General features: G+C 43.8%; 1 protein-coding gene across 7 annotated transcripts in view; it reads right to left on the reverse strand.

Moving 5' to 3' along the window:
* FILIP1 (filamin A interacting protein 1) overlaps positions 1 to 17,164 on the reverse strand; it is a 776,040-nt gene that overhangs the window by 116,181 nt on the left and 642,695 nt on the right. For all 7 annotated transcript variants that reach the window (XM_085610966.1, XM_085610969.1, XM_085610967.1 and 4 more), the window contains exon 5: positions 6,979 to 9,787. In XM_085610966.1, the coding sequence (XP_085467092.1) occupies positions 6,979 to 9,787 (2,809 nt within the window). The remainder of the gene's footprint in view (positions 1 to 6,978; positions 9,788 to 17,164) is intronic.

Here is a 17,164-nt window from a genome sequence, read left to right on the forward strand (position 1 = left end):
CAAAATACTGCATCAACTTGTTTAGACTGCAAATGGGCAACACCTTCTTTCGTTTTATAAAGTGTGTCAGACCATTAACATTCCGGGAGACAACTTGCAGGGGTGAGGGGGACAGTGGAGCCATGTGTCTAGGAGGAGCGTGGAGGGGGGGGCAGAGAGAAGGGACAGAAGAGAGAGGGATTAGAAATGGAAAAGAAAAGAAAAAAGAAGTAAAAGAAAAGGGGAAAAAAGAGAAAAAAGAGAAAAAAGAGAAAAGGGAAAGCGAGGGACCCCTCAGGCACGGGGGAGGGGCAAGTAACCCAAAGCAGAGGTGAGTGCTAAATGCTAAAATTACGGGAAGAAGGGAAAAGAAATGAAGGCTGGGTGAATGGAATGGCGGGATATATTTTATTGCGCGCATGCAACTGCAACCAGCCCCATGGGAGGGAAGCCATGATCAAGGTCACACATTACTGGTACTACATGGCCGACCGAATCCATACTTGGTACCTGAATAAGTCCCCTGAGTTCTGGAGGGCCTCAGGAGTGCCTGGCACCTTTATACGTCTCTTATGGAACTGCCCAATGCTTCTGCCCTATTGGTCAGTAGTATTCAGCAGCATCAACACAATATTTCACACAGACATCCCCCCTTTCCTGTCTTACATTCTATTGGGTCTACCCAATGCACTTACCTTTCTGCTACGCTCGCTCCGAGGGAGTGCGATGGCCATGGTCATGGCGGCGGCTAGATAGGGTATTTTTAGCACTATGGGGCAGACATACAGTTCCAGATTACCGGGCATGGCTGCACCATCTTTGAAACCGACTGGGGATGGAGAAGATTTCAGTGACGCTAGAGGCAAAAGAGGCTCCTTCGCTAAAACATGGGGTCAGTGATCAATTTCTTTTAACAAAAATACAGAGAACCTACGTACCCCAGATATTTAAAGGTGCTGCGCCTCACAGCCAGGGACCTCACTGCATACACCAACCCACTACTGCCTGACAGTAGGAATAGGCACATGGGGCGTATACGATAGTCTCTGCTGGGCCACCCTGGAATGGGGCGTGGAGCTTTGGACGACGTAAACAATGGAAAGTGGTGTGGGTGGGACTGTTTCGAGGGTGGGGGGAGGTTCAGGACCCAAGCTTGGGAGAGGGGCTTTTTCCTATGTCTGTTTGTTTTTCTTAATATGCCACCTTGCATATCATGTCCACCAGCCTTTGGAAATACGGGGCACTTCATTGTATACCAATAAACAGATTTAAACCTAAATATAAAATAAAATAAATTAAAAAATAAATGTTAATAAAATGTAATAAATAATAATTAAATCTCAAAATGATATTGGGAGTGGATTTTTTGTAAGTATTTCAAATAATAATACTAATGAATGTAACTAATATATTCCAATAATTTCACTATTTATTAAACTTTAAGTCTGATGAGTTATTGAGCTGCAATGTTTACTATTTTAGATCTAGGTTAATAGTAATTATTTCTGGTTTCTTTACACTTTTATGTTACATTAAACTATATATTTTTTTTAAATAATTATTAAAATATCTTATTTTTTTTACCATATAAAGATCTCTACCCTAGTGGCGCAGACTACTAGTTGTATCTTTCCACTCTTAAATCTAGGAGCCCCAACCTCGTTTGAGGGGGTGGAGACACTTAAGTCTTAGTGAAGTTGATGAGAGTTGTAAATAGGTTGTGGCTTCGACCCCGATTCTGAGTTTAGGGGTGAATTCCAATCCATGAGCAAATAATCACATCCCCGTGTTTTTCTCCCAACAGATTTCTCCTGGTAAAAGATGTTGAAATGTATCTGGTATAAAAAGCAAAACGTGGATTTGGGTGAGATAAATTGCAAATTCACATTGCATACCTCATTACAAAGTTGGGAACATAGAATAGGAGGTATTTGCACTGCATTGTAAATACCGGCCCCTCCCCCCCAGCCCCCCCCCCCCCCCCCCTCCGGGGTATCAGTATTTGCCGGAGCGATAAAAACCCCACTCTATTCTGCACCTCTCTGGAATCTGCCTTAACTGGTTGAATTGGAGGTGCTGCTGACATCACGTGGGAATTGGTGTGGACACAAAGTACTGCAACAGAACCTCAAAGTTCTCTCATTTCGGAATATTCTCACCACTGCTCTGAGCCTGAGGCTTGTTTTTAAACTGCTTAACTGCTGAATCCTGCAACAGAGAATGCTTTGTGTCAGAGCGCATCCCCGGTTTGGATGCGCTAGTACACTTCGACCTGAAATGCCCTCATGACTTTAGGATGTCCCGGGACACTCTCCCAGGCGTAGTGGGTAGAATGCGTCAATGCGTCACCCGGATAAGCAACCATGACGGCGAAGTCAGCAGGGGTGCGCCTGCGTCTCTCATTATCTGTCCATGTCGCCACAGGTGCATATGCCTGAGGAGAGGACAACAGGGTTCTTACGTCATCTACGAAGAAAGAGAACCTTGGCAGGGCCCGGGGTCTTCGTCCTGCTCCAGGGGTCATTTAAGGAAGCTGAGGAAATTAAATCATTTATATGTATGTCTTTTTTTGCTTAGCACGTACTGAAACGACACACGAGGGTGAAGGGGCACTTAATAAGCAAGTGCTTGAAAAAAATATTAGAACATAGTGTGCACACTGAAACGTGTTATTTGTTGTGCCTTTGGTACCGTTTGTATCCAAACCACTGCACAAACATCACATACAGTTCATTCAAGAAAGCAATACAGCGTAAGTAAAAAGTAAAGATGTTAAAAGGCACAATATAAAATAGTAATAGTGAGCTTGAGAGAAAGCCGGGTGAAAGATATGACAATCAGGCAAAATAGAAAGTCAATAAGAGAAACATAAGTACTTATAAAATCGGAGATAAAGGGATCAAAATATTGGGGGCAAGAACAGCAAAAGAGGGAAATATGATTAAGAGAGAAATATGACTGACAAGATGAGATTAAGAGAATATCTTGATAGAGTAAGTATGTTCGGGCACAGGGTGTACAGAGAACCGACAGCAAAATAAGGAAGAACGAAACTGAAACCCCCCTAGTGGTCAACCTAAAAAAAACTCCAAGCACTGCAGGTGGGCAAAGTAGATGATGGGGTGTGTTCAGAACTGGGAGGTTTGGAATGAGTGAAAGATAGTGAAGATCCATGAGTCAATAGGCAGAGGGAGTAAGCAGCAAACTAGGAAAGCACTAAAGGTGCATGCCTGACTGAAACTGGGTTTGGAGCAGAGCTTTGATGGTAAGAAAGGAAACGACAGACGAGGGTGTAGGAGACAACATTTCTGGTGGTGCGACAAGGACAGTCTTGGGGACTTTCCATTGACCCTATACAAATCAGCCATTGGCTGAGAAGCGCAGGCTCTGATATACGTATACTATTGTATAGTTCTGAAGTGAAACAATGAGAAAGGCAGGCACGTAGTCACATTTTGCAAGTGTGCTTTATAATTATTTACATTCGCAAAGAAATTAGAGCAAATGTGAAAAAACATGCTGATGAACCTTGGATTTGCTGGATGTTCACTTTGCGCACTAACTGGTTTCAGAATGGGCGTGCTATTTGCGATGTGACGTGTAGTAACGAGTCACATCACAAATTATCCACTCACGGGGGATCAATAAATGATCTGCCTGATGAATATTAACGAAGCAGGGCACAATATGTGATCCTCTGTAATTGGCTGTGAATGAAGTAATGAGGCCTGCAAATTACAGCGGCCCTACATCTCTGAATTTGCATTTCCAAATGGGAAATGTGTTGGGGGGGGGTGAGGGGGCTGAAGGTTGCGATGGGGGTTGCACAATAGGGTAAGACCAATGCATTACAAGTCATATCTCTTTACTAATGATGTAAATTTGAGGGGTGAAGACTAAATAGCAGGTGCTCAATCAACTGGAACTTTCTGAGTGGGCTGCCTCTTGTGTCATGGGAGGATTAGAGGGGGACCTCCATCGGTTTCATTTCATGAACACCGAAATCGCACACTCAAGCCTTTTCTGGGGCTCCATCATGAGGGAGCAAACAACCCTGTATTTAAAACATCCTTTGAAAGTTGTCTCGGCTTTTACATCTATGTTTCAAGACTCTCACACATTCAAGTTCCGCAGTAGGAAGCCTTTACCAACAGTACTCAGACCCCTTCAGATGAGTCTGTACAAGGCTGACAGATTTTGGTCCAAATATCTCCCTAACGCAGCTTATGATGAAACCATACTCAATTAGACTGGGTATGGTGGCTCGATAAAAAAAAAACACCTATTATTTTATAGGTATTCAGCTAAAAGTTCATTATAAGGACCAGACTATGTTAATTGCATCAGTTACAGTTTCCTTTGTGTAGAAGAAAGCTCAAACAATTATATCAGAAGACTGTACGTCGGAATTCTGCATGCCAAAATTTCTCAGAACAAGTCCAAAAACATATCCAGTCTTTTGAATTGGCTGTGGATGCTGGAAACAGATAAAGCCCGTCTTGCGTGCATACTGCTCCGATGGCTGTACTGTGCATATCAAGTGATAATTCTGGGTTGAGGGATCCCTGATATTGCCAACCTGGTGCCAGACAAAGGGGAGTGACCATTGCTTTGCAGAGGGGCCAGGAATACCCTTTGTCTTGTAGTGATTGAGCCAGTGTACAACAGATTCAGAGTCATGTTTGGACTGCACTGTGTGCTTGGCTGAGGGGAAGTTTCGCTTTTTTTCCCTGCATGCACTAGGAAGGGATGGAGTTGGCTTAGCTCACCCAGATGTGTGCAGTTGCCGGTTTCAAAAATAAACAGCTTCTGGAAATGCAAGTGAAGTTCAGAGTAACCTTTTAGCCATATGGCGACAATTTATAGCAAAGCTTTGCAGCCAATGAGCAAAATGCTGGCGGCTGAAAGCTAAGAGGTTGGCATGCTTGTCTTTTATTCCCTCATACACAGGAGACTGAATTAGAAAGTCGCCTTTTGAAGTTCAGGGAAGGAGGTGTCTTTGAACACATTTCAACAGTGGCCACTATAAACATGTGCAGAATTTCAGTGAAAACATGTAATATGCCTGTTGCCAGGAAGATTAAAGACAAAATATTGAGCATTTAATTAAAATAATGAATGAAGGCATAGGACTAGCTCAAGACCGTCATGCAGATTTATTTGCAAGTGACATTTTGTGAGTTTCATATAAATGGCAAAGTCATCTTTGGGGCATAGTTATTACTACCAAGAAAGGGAGTGACCTGGCATTGACATCATTGGTTTCGTAGCATATGTATAGTTGGCGTGTTTTGATTTATGTAAAGCAGTTCGAGGAAAACACGCTCTTTCTGTGACAACATAGACAATATTGGGATGGCGGGTGGGGGGCGTTTATGGTTTCCCTTGCCTCTTTTAATACACTATTTGCCCAAAGTTTACAGAATTTAGAGCGGAGTCTTTTGCTTGCTTGCAGAAGCTTGACTGAAGATGCTGTTTATGTGATAGCATGGCAGACACTGAGACGTGGAGGGATTAGCGAGTCACTATGCCTTTGTGAAACACTGTTTTCCATATTTTTCGGATTAGTGCATTACAGATACAACCAAATGCCTTCTTGTCTGTGGCGCTTCCGGCTTCATGTATTTAACCACCTCTTTGTGGAACTGTGTTTACTACACTCAGGCTGGTGATTTGAATAACATACATCACCATGAGCTGCGTCACTAGAGTTATGTGACGTGGAGGAGCAAATTATGCAGTAGGATTGACTAAATTATGTACCAAGAAAAGGCAAATTATGCGACCTAATGCAACAGATTTTGTGATAGTATTTCTTTTTAATTTTGCAATTTTATCACCTGTTACCACTGTCTGGGAAAAGGTTTTGCTTCACTGATACCAGTTGAACATCTGAATACAGTAATAAGCAACTGAAAAATGATTGGTCAGCCTTTGCAGGAGGCCTTCCGATACACAGCAACACAGGCTGCTGTGTTTTTAGTAACTTTTGATCCGTGTGAGCTAGAAACAAAATGTGCCTGTTTGTTAAAATCTGCAAATTATGCAGCAGAAGATGGGTTATGCGGCAAATGCGGCGAAATCCGGCACCTGCACTTCATTGTCAACACCGGCACTTATGACAGCTGCCACATGGCGGTGCAGTTTCTTTAATTTAGAGATGAGCAGAACAGCAGTTGTCTATTAATTCAATATACAATCAAAACAACTAATACCGAACACCTATGCCATTCTTATAGCTTTGGGGGGCATCGAACAGTCTGAATAGTCACAGTTTTAGCAGTGTGATGATTAGTAGTTGTGTAGGTGCTGTCATTGGTTGCTCTGGCAAAGGCAATGAGCGGTGCAAGCTGGGTTAGCCTCCTGAACAGGGCCCTGGCACTTACAAATTAAGCACTGTCCATAATTATGTGGAAAACCTTTACGACCCACTTGTACTCAAGCCCAACGTAAAACACATAATATTCAGAGAAGCCTTCCTATTCTAGCTTTGTTATGTAATAACACAGTTGTGAAAGACAAATTACTATATGGTTTAGTACGGTCACACCAATAGGTGCTCTAAAGCAGAAATGACCACATGAAGTAACACACATAATAAAGAACTAAATACATGTAGGAGAGACTGAAGGCTGGCCGTGACACATGGTTGAATGCTGAGACCCCCAGGCCTCATCATAACGTGAGTTAAATGACATTTATCCCTTTATTAAATCAGGCACAACCAGAGTGGCACCTTGATAAGTCGGCTTTGGGTCCATGGTACATTTTGTCCTCTGCAATGGAGTCAACAACAAGAACATGCACAAAACATTGTCATGATATAATTTTGAGATATTTATGTTGCTTTTGTGCAAACGGTACGGTTCACCTGTACAATATGGTAGGATATTGAGTTAATGCTCTACTGCATATATCTGTCCACCTCAAACCCTCATCTATACGACGTGACTATAATAAACACCATGACATGCAGGAGTTCTGAACAGACTAACTTACCACTGATTGGGTTACTCTTGTAGAAGACGTGGTGACAGGAGTAATAGTGATGGTGCTGGTTACCTTGTTTGCCGTTGGCCTCGTGAGCACACTGTTCCGAGGAGACCGAAGGACAGTTCCAGTTGCAACCTCCTTGCTTTCTGTTGCGATCTGCATAGGTCTGACAGTGATCACAGGACTTGCCCCCTCGGTGGTTGGACCAGTGGCTCTTTTAAATTGAGGACCAAGATGAATGTGAATTTTATTGTCTTCTGTTGTTATAATGTTGGCGTTGGAGTTATATTTCCTGATCGGTGTTGGGACTGTTTGCTTTTCTGGTGTAACTTTGAAAACAGCCCTTCCCATTGTCATGTCATGTGGTTCAGGAGACACAGAATTGTCAGCTGGTGCAGCAGATGTTGATACTGTCACTATTTGTATTGGTGACATTGGTCTGTCTGCATAAGGAGATCTCACATTGTCTGAAGGTTTTTCCCTGGAAAATGTTGTTATGGTAACAGGGGACAATGCACGTTCAGGAGACAATGGATTATCCACGCTTTTTCCTTTTTGGGAAACACTGTTCTGAGATGGAATTATAGTGATTCGTGGCTTCTGCTGTCCTAGTGTGGGAATCACGGTTGTGCTTGAAAAAAAGTCCTCTGGAGAGGGGCTTGTAATCTCCAGTGTGGCAGTGCTGTGCTCGTGATCTGGAGTGACCCGAATGTGAAGAGGCTGTCCTTGCTTTGGTGAAAGGAAAACCTCTCCAGGCTGTCCTGGGCTGCCATTTGCCCGAGGTCCCCTCTCTGGTGTTTGTTGAGGGCCATTTTCTCGCTTCCTCATCCAAGGAATCCAAGATTTTCGGATGTTTAGCTCACTTGTTGCTGGAGCGTATCTTTCAAGCACAGGTGATCGCTCCATTGGCTTTTTCAGCCCAACCTGCCGAAGATTGCTCATAATGTGATTCTCCTCTTGAAATGATTTTCGAATAAACACTGCTGGTGATTCTTCCTCTGCCCCATCATTGTTGAGTCCATCTGTTTGTACACCAGTGGATGTGACCGGCACATCTACCATCCTCCTGCCATTCATGCTCGGCCTGATGGCACGACTGTAGCGCTTAGAAACTTCAAGTTCTTTTGAGAGGTTAGAAAGGTCCTGGCCCATATTTTTGTTTTTATTCTCTTCATCTATGAATCTTTTTTGGAGAACGGAATAGTCCACTTGTAATTGAGAGAGCTGGTCTTCTTTGTTCATTAGCTCATGGATTTTCTCCTTTAGGGCTTGAACTTCGGCCTGCACATCTCTACTTTTAGCCTCCTCTAAACGAATTCTGTGTCGCAGTTCAGCCTCTTGAGTTACTACCTCACCCTTTTCTATTGATTTATTTTTGGCAATTTGGATCTTCATTTCCTCCAGCTGTTGCATTAAGTAGTTTGCCCTGTCTTGCTCTGTTCTAAATTTCCGCTCCAGCTGGTCATACTCATCCTCGGTCTTCATCAAATCCCCCTCAACCACTTCCAGCTGCTTCAGACGGTTTCTCAGCCTTTCAATTTCAAGAATCAGCTCTTTCATCCTATTGTCTTCTTGAATGGCAGTCTCTAGGTCCTTCTTTGCTCTATTTTGTTCTGCTTCTCTGTCTGCTGCTTCCATGCCTTCTATTCTCCTCTTCAGTACATCCATTCTGGAGGACAAGTCGTTCGATTTTTCCTCTTCACCTCTTAGTCTACATAAAGAGTTATCTCTTTCTTTTGTCAGACTGCACACTTTTTGTTCCATCTCAGATTTAAGTTTCAAAAGTTTTTTACTTTCATCTATCAGCTTCTCAGTAACTTCCATGACTTTACCCTGTTCAGTCTTCAAATTTCTGTTTAGCTCATCCACTTTTTTCTCTTCCTGTTTTATTTTCTCCAGCATGTTTTTTCTTTCATCAACCAGCATGACTGTAAAAGACTTCAGCTTTGTAAGGTCATCTTTTAAACCAAGCTCAGCTTTTTCGAGCCTTCCTTCTGAAGACTCCAGCTCCTTCACCCGAGCCTTGACTACTTCAAGCTCATTTATCAGGTCTTTGGTTAAGTTCCTTTCTTTTTCCAAACTTGTGTGGAGCAAAGAACATTCAGATTTGCTTTTATTAAAAGCCTCTTCCAATTTTTCCAGTTCTGACATTCTCTTCTGCAACTTCTCTACTTCAAGTTTAAATTCCTTGCTGTGGTATTCTTCCTCTTGTAGTTTTTTCCTGAGCTCTTTGCACTTTGACTCTGTTTTTGTAATCTCTTCATCTTTACCCTCCATTTCAAGCACACATTTACGGAGGTTTTCCATCTCTGCCATCAAAGTGGAGTTTCCACATTCTCCTTTGGCAATTTTCTCCCTTAGTTCTTTTAGCTCTTCTTCAGCCTTCTGGAGGTTTTTGTTGGCTTCTTCTAGCTCCTCAATTCTGTGGCTCAAACCAACTACCTTAAGTCTCAGCTGCCGATTATGAGACTCATGGTTGCCTAATTTTGCAGTCATTTCTTCATGCTCTTGTGAATATTTTGAGTTCTTGTGCTCAAGCTCTACTTCCAACTTGAGAAGTTTTTGCCCATCCTCATTTGCTTTTAAGCAAATAACTTTAAGCTTTTCCTCCTCTTCTTGGAGTTTTTGGGTAAGGTCTTGTACCTTTTGGCTTTGCTGTCCAAGTTGTTCGATGTGCATTTGTCGTTCATCCACCAGCATGAGGGCAAAAGACTTCAGTTTGACCAATTCGTCTCTGACTTTATTTAGCCTTTTAGTGTATTCCTTATCTTTGCGTGCTTGATAGGCCTTTTCTTGTTCAAGAAGCTTTTTCAGCCTGAAACATATGCAAATAAGCTTTATTAAAACATGGATATGCTCATATGTTGACCAACAATTATCTAATTTTGCCTTGGCTAGTGTGTAGCATATCAATTTGGAGTAGACTATTTAAGACAGCAGATTGAACAGTGGTGCTGTCATATTATAAATACTATTCAGGTCCTTGTATGCTATCTTTGGGTAAATTACTTTATATAAGGTAGTTCATTATACAATGCATTTGTATATATTTGATATTGTATTGCACTTTACATTGCACTTTTAACCAAAGTAATTTGCAGAAAGCAGGTCAAAGTTACATTGAATTGTTTGCTTGAAGACTTAAAATGAATGAATCTGCAAACCCCAAAATAAGCATTTAATGACTGTTTTATGATTGAACATTGATTTACCAAAGTTCCTGGAGTTGCGGAATTGACAGCAAATACTATTAGACCTTATTAACATCAAAGGTAGTAATCTCATATGTCCTTTTACCATGAGTCTTCACAGGAAGTGATGTCAGTTGACCATATCTCAGATGACATCACAGTAATTGATATTGCTGAAATTCCATAATAACACTATGATTAATATAACACCATAACACATAATACAAATGTCTATTTTAGATACTCCTACATTAGACTGCTGTTATAATCTTTCAATGTGGTGGTGTGTAATACAACACTTGTCCTATATTGCAGCAAGCAAAGTGAGTGAGCCAGACTTCTTCTAGGTGGATTGGGTTGGGAGGAGGTCTACCCTGAGAACAATTTAAAAAACAAAATGGGCCCATATAGGGCATTTGAAAGTAAAATGGTCTAAAAATGTGTTTAAAAGCTGCAGGCTCATTAAATATACAAATCTTTTCATAGAGTACCCTGCCAATGAAACCTGATGCTCCCCACAACATGGCCCCCTTTTTTTTCAAAATGTGCTATGAATGCCCATCTGTGTCAAAAATTACCTCCCCTGTCCCAGTGCCAGCATTTTGTCATGGCTTCCCCTCATATCCCTTAGGTGCCTCTGCATGCCAACAATTACTTGCAATATGCCAGTCCCAGAATTTAGCTTTTAATGTCTTCCATATATCATGGGTGACTCTTATGTAACAAATTATCTCTAGTATGTTAGGGGCAGCATTTTGTTATGGTTGCCCCCCTCTGATTTGCCACGGCTGTCCCTCTTTATGCCAAGAATTCCCTCCAGTGTTCTAACACCAGCATTTAGCTTTGGGTGCCCTGTAGGTCAAAAATTACCTTTAGTATGCCAGTATCAGTATTTTCCCATAGGCACCCATTATGCCATGAATTACCACATATTGTGTGTTTTACAGGTGGCCCATGCCACACATTTCTCAAGAACGTCTGCACCTGCATTTTTCTACTGGTGCCCTATATGCCAAGAGTTACTGTGACTAACTTTTGTAAGGGAGTCCCAAATGTCAAAGTATTACCTCTAGTATGCCAGTTCAAGTATTTTATCAAATGTGCATATCATGTTAAGAATTTCCTCCTGTATGCCAGCACGAGTATTTAACCATTGGTGCTTCTATATGCTAAGAACTACCTTCAGTATGCCAGGGCTGGAAGCAGACTTAAAAGCATTACACCACATTCTCACTCGTGCTCACCTACATACACTCACTCACTCACATTTATTCTCCCCAACTAACTCAACTCAACTGCTGGTGTGAGTGTGGCGAGGATGAGCTACAAAGAATGAGACACAGAGTGAGATTTTCACTTCATGATACCACAAATGTAAATTCACTGGACAGAAAGTTTCTTTGCGAACATACAAAAACAACTCACTTTTCTGTAGCTGGCAGCTTTCCTTACCCCACTAGTCTCTATCTCTGGCTCATAAAAATACCCCTTGTGGACAGACACTGACATGAGCAGGGTTCACAATAGACTTTGACAAATGCCAACTTCTCCCCTGGGCACATAGAGAGGGCAGAAACATGTTGACCTACAGCAGTATGGCCACAGGGCCCTCACAACCCAGCACCTCTTTCATGTTTATTTTATGTTTGAGAGGCACAAGAAAGAATAAATCACATACCACTACATAAGGTGATCCCTACTTTAGGTAAAAATATGTATCTATCATAAAGAACTACCCACAATTAAACTTTCCAATAGTATAGTTACCTGCAAAAACAGCTTCCCGAGAGCCCACATCCAACTTCAGTTGCTGGTAAGGAGCAAATCCCTACGATGACGCATGCCACTCATTTTGGGTGAGGGGTTTGCATCCTTTTTCTAAAAAATCTTTATGTCCTAACATGGTTTCTGCAGTGGGTTTTCTCAATTGGGCATTTCAGGACTGATTGTGGAACTGCTGTGCTTCAAACTGGGTCAGTTGTGGGAGGCCATTGGAGCAGAGAGATTCTGCTTATTATGCGTGGCATAACTTAGCCTTCCATTTTACTCAGTGTCCTTGGATTTAAAAAAAAAAAAGCGACTTACGTACAAGAATAGCACAACTCAAGTGCAAGATCCTTCCGCAACTGATATTATTCACTTCTGGTGCCATGATAATAATACTTTCTAGTGTATTGTTTTATGGTAACAGGGATGATATTCTATTTATCCCATATCAGATCTCGCTCCCCAGTGCTCTTCATTCGTTGCACTATATGAATGTGGCAAATAGAGTCTAGGTTATAGACCTTTGCTATGTCCATAGAACAGGTCTCCGCCTATTTAAATTCTCAAAATGTACTCAGTTGCCTAATGCACAATATCTCTGTGCTGTAGGGGGCACGTTCCTTGATATGATTTACATCAAAATGAGCAAAGGTACCAGAGCCTTCCCTTTTCTATCAGACAACTGTGAAAATGTTTGCTCTTGTCTGTTTGGTCTCTTTGTGATCACCAGAGGTTCCCCAGAGAATTAAAAGTGCGAGTCTTTTGCAGTAGAGTTATCAATGATGTCAAGTCTCCTCAGTGAGTTCTCTGTGTTTGTTAGGACCATGAAGAATACGCAGCCTACAAATCTCATGGAGTACCTCACACTACTCTACCATACAAAAACCAGAAGTGAGCAGCACAGAGATACATGTTTTAACAAGCATTGGCATAGCCAACAGGTCTCGCCTTTGGGACCTTATATGTGTTTAGCCATGCAACAGTTGCATAACTAAATACTTATAAGGTCCCAAAAGCGAGACCTATTGGCTATGCCAAGCGGCCGTGCGGCCGCGAAAGTGAAAGTGATCGCGATCAAACATCAAAGCGCCCGTGCGGCCGCGAAAGTGAAAGTAATCGCGGTAAAGCGCGCCGCGCACGCCCGCGCACATGCACTGTAGCTCTAGGCTGGCCTGGTAGCACTTTTTGGAGCCCTCTCAATAAGTCTTGCCAGACCCGCGCATGAGCTGGGTCAGGCGAGACCTAAAAAGGCTACTTAAGAGGCTGGTACAATGAGTGCTGCGGTCCATTAGTAGCAGGACTACTTAGAACGTGAAAATCTATTCAAAGCATCCAGCTATGAGTAAGTGATCTAAGCCATCATGAGACTGTGGTGGAAGAATATTTTTTTGCAAATTAGAGGATTGTTTTTTTCATTGCAGATTTGCTTCTTTCTGTCAGAATATGTTTTTATGATTAGATGTATATTTGAAAAATGTAAAAAAGAAAATGCATTTGTGGTTGGATGGGTATTTATACAATTGTATGGTTTCTCAACATTACAGGTCTTCCAAGGTACAACTACTTGCACTTTGCCAACAGAAATCATTTTCCAGTACACCAAGAGGAAATTTACTATTTGCTTAATTGAGAAGAATCCTTCATATGTTCTAATTTGAACTCTAACATTACCATTACAACACTCCACAATAGGAATTACTTGCTTCTTACATATCCAAGAAAAACATTTGAAATGAAATCTTACTCGTAATCCGGTTGTGTAATATATCCAGTATGCCGGCATTACAAATTCACAGTTTGTAACAGAAAACATGCTGGAAAGCTAAGTAAAGTAGATAGCCAATCCTAATAACAACAGTCCCTATCCCCAGACCTATTTGCAAATCATTTTAGTGATTACAAAAACTGGACTAGAAATAGGGTGCTGGAATGGATAAATTACCAGCTTTGTAAAAAGGGTACTTTTAATCATGGCTTCCACACTTAACCATAGTTCTGTAATCCTGTGCCATTCACTTCAAACATTTTGGCATTAGCTCCATACCACTAACCTCTAAATGGACCACCAACCTTTAAATGGACCCACTTAATTTAGAACACATACGATACCCGAAGCCCCTGAGACTTACACCATGACCATTTTACAAGATTTACCAACTCTGCTTAAGAAAATCTAGAGTAACCTGGAGAAGCGTCAAGACTATCATGTGCCAAAGCAAGTGGTCCATGAAAGGTTGAAGCACTATTTGAAAACACTTCTATGGCTCTGTGACAGAGCGGGACAAGTGACACAGGTAAACAATCAGGACTGGTGGACAAACATACTGTTCTCACCCCCTCTTGTCCCCCCACAGCAGGACGACTGGCTTACCTCGCGGGAAAATACGGCACCGACACAGGGAGGAGCGGAGCCCTTTAACTGGGAACACTACACGGCATCCGACACACCCCTCAGTGACGTCACGGCGCAGCGGACGTCAAAAGGAGACGAACACAGACAGTGGACGAATGGCGATTCCCGGAGGAGCGGAGGCGAGGACTGGAGTACAGGAGGAGAATCGAGAGAAGGAGAAGGAGACGCGTGGAGGAGCTGGTGCAGGGAGGAGTGCGGAAGAAGTGGAGAAGCGGACAACGGACGGCCAGGAGGCCCGGGATCCCGCGAAGCGCCCCGCCACGTTCCCAAGGGAGGAGCGTGGCTAGGACAGGTACGGGACAGCGTAGTGGGCTGGATCGGGAGGGGGGAAAAGCCGCCGACGGGAACTTAAAAGTCGGGGTTGTGGTTCCTTCCTTCTTGCATTCCCCACCCCGTCTTTGCACTTATCACACGCACGGATAGAAATTGGTGCACTTGTTAGGGTGACTCCTCACACCCGGCCCTGGTAGTAGGTTGAACCAGAAAGAAAAGGTCTCCTGACCCTATCCCTTTGTTTGTTTCTCTTTCTTTTGGGGGCCATACGCATCCTGGGGAGAGACCTATCGACAACATCCCGTGGGCCAAGGTACGGAAGGAAGAAGAATCGTCCAAGGGAGGAAGACCCCAACCCAAGAGAAACCACGGATCCTGCCATACGTCCCAGTGAGAGACTTACTACTCGTTTACGCAAGCGATATACCACAATAAAACCTCACTTACCAAGCATACGTGTCCCGTCTGTCCCTGACGGGCCGTCACAACTGGTGTCAGAAGTGGGATCAACATCCTACTCTGTCTGCAACAAGATGGAGGCCCTAATACAACACTTGATTCAGGGACAAGAAAAGCTCGGTTGGGCCGTCGAAAGGCAAATGACGTCAGCCCAAGCCGACCGGGAAGCATTTCAGAATACCATGAAGGCGCATCTTGAGACTATCCAAAAGGCTACCCCGGAAACGGGGATGCCGGCTCCCACAGAACGGAGAATGCACGTTCCCCACCCAACCGGCATAGCTCTGCAGAAATACGTATCTGGAGAGGATCCCGACGCCTTTCTGACTAATTTCGAGAGAGCAGCACGGGCATGTGGATGGCCCGAGGACAAATGGCCCTTTTTCCTAGCACCCCTGTTATCCGCGGAAGCCCAGTCCGCGTATCAAGTTGCCAATCCCACAGGGGCCACCCCATACTCGGTAATCAAGGACGTTATCCTGGAACATCTCAGCCTCGATGCAGAGGCATACCGAGTACGGTTCAGGAAAGAGAGGGGGGTCGTTGGGGAAAACCCTAAGACATTGTACTTCCGTTTAAAGATGGCCGCAGACAAGTGTCTGAAACCGGACTCCAGCACTAAGGAGGAGATAATGGCCCGAATCTATTTGGAACAGTTCATGGAAGCCGTACCCTATGGAACGCAGAGATGGTTAAAGCAACATCCCAACCTGACGGTGGCACAAACCATTGAAATGGCAACACAATTCGGTAGACCACAACCCCGCTACGGCACTGGGAACCACGAGAAACAGTCCAAAGCCATCCCGGTGGGCCGGACCGAAAAGAAAGGCCGGGCACAACCAGAGGTCCTACGGTTCAAGCCTGGCCGAATGGACCTACCATCACCACGAGGACCCCAATGTTATGAGTGCGGCGAATGGGGACACGTTGCCCGCCTTTGCCCCAGGAAGAGGAACGAGGAGCCTATGGAAGTCGGCTATTTACCCAAGACAGTGCTATATTCGGCGGAATTAGGTTCCTCCTATTATGTACGTGTAAGGATGAATGGGGCCACTGTTAAGGCCCTATTAGATTCTGGGTGCAGACAATCAGTCGTGAGGAAATCCCTAGTACTCCCCCAACAGTACCTCGCAAACACTACGGTACACATTAAATGTATACATGGGGACGTGAAACCATACCCCCTGGCCCTTGTCCCGATAACGCCCCTCAACAGACCCACACACAAGGTGAGAGTAGGGGTAGTAGACACCTTACCAGAGGAAGTGATTTTAGGAGTGGACAACCCAGGGTTCCTATCATTGTTTAGGGAGGAATTAAGGGAGCAGGATACGACCGGAGCAGCCTCTGCTCTTGTGAGCCCAGATCCGTGGATCATAGACCGTAGCTTCCGGTTCGCTCAAGCCAACGATCAAACCCTGTTTAACGCGTGGGAACAGGCCCACCAGTATCAAGGTAGAATAGGGGAGACCTACCCCCGGTTCATCATCAGAAACGACTTGCTGTACAGAGAAGGCAGAAAAGATGAGCCCCTACAGTTACTGGTCCCTCAACCATTCAGAGAACAGGTCCTGTTTTTCGCACATGCACATTTGACCGCCGGACATGCAGGAAAGGAGAAAGCTACCAATAGTGTGTTGAGATGTTTCTACTGGCCAGGAATCTATCGCGAGATAGTAAAGTATTGCCAAACCTGTGAGACGTGCCAAAAGAAAAACTCATACAGACCCCCTCCCGCACCCCTTCAACCGATGCCCATAGTCGGGGTCCCTTTTGAAAGAGTAGGCATGGACCTCATAGGCCCGCTACCCCGTACCCGGAAAGGTCATGTACACGCCCTCGTGATAGTGGATTACGCCACTCGTTTTGTAGAAGCCTTCCCGCTCCAGACCCCCACCACTAAGAATCTGGCAGAAAAACTGATCGAACTCTTCTCTCGAGTTGGATTTCCCAAGGAGGTGGTAACGGACCAAGGTACGCCTTTTATGTCGCGCTTAATGAAAGAAGTCTGTCGTACCTTAGATATACACCAACAGTGTACGTCTGTATACCATCCCCAGACTGACGGACTCGTCGAAAGGTACAA

This window comes from Triturus cristatus, chromosome 6, assembly GCF_964204655.1.
Source record: "Triturus cristatus chromosome 6, aTriCri1.1, whole genome shotgun sequence".
Lineage (NCBI taxonomy): Eukaryota > Metazoa > Chordata > Amphibia > Caudata > Salamandridae > Triturus > Triturus cristatus.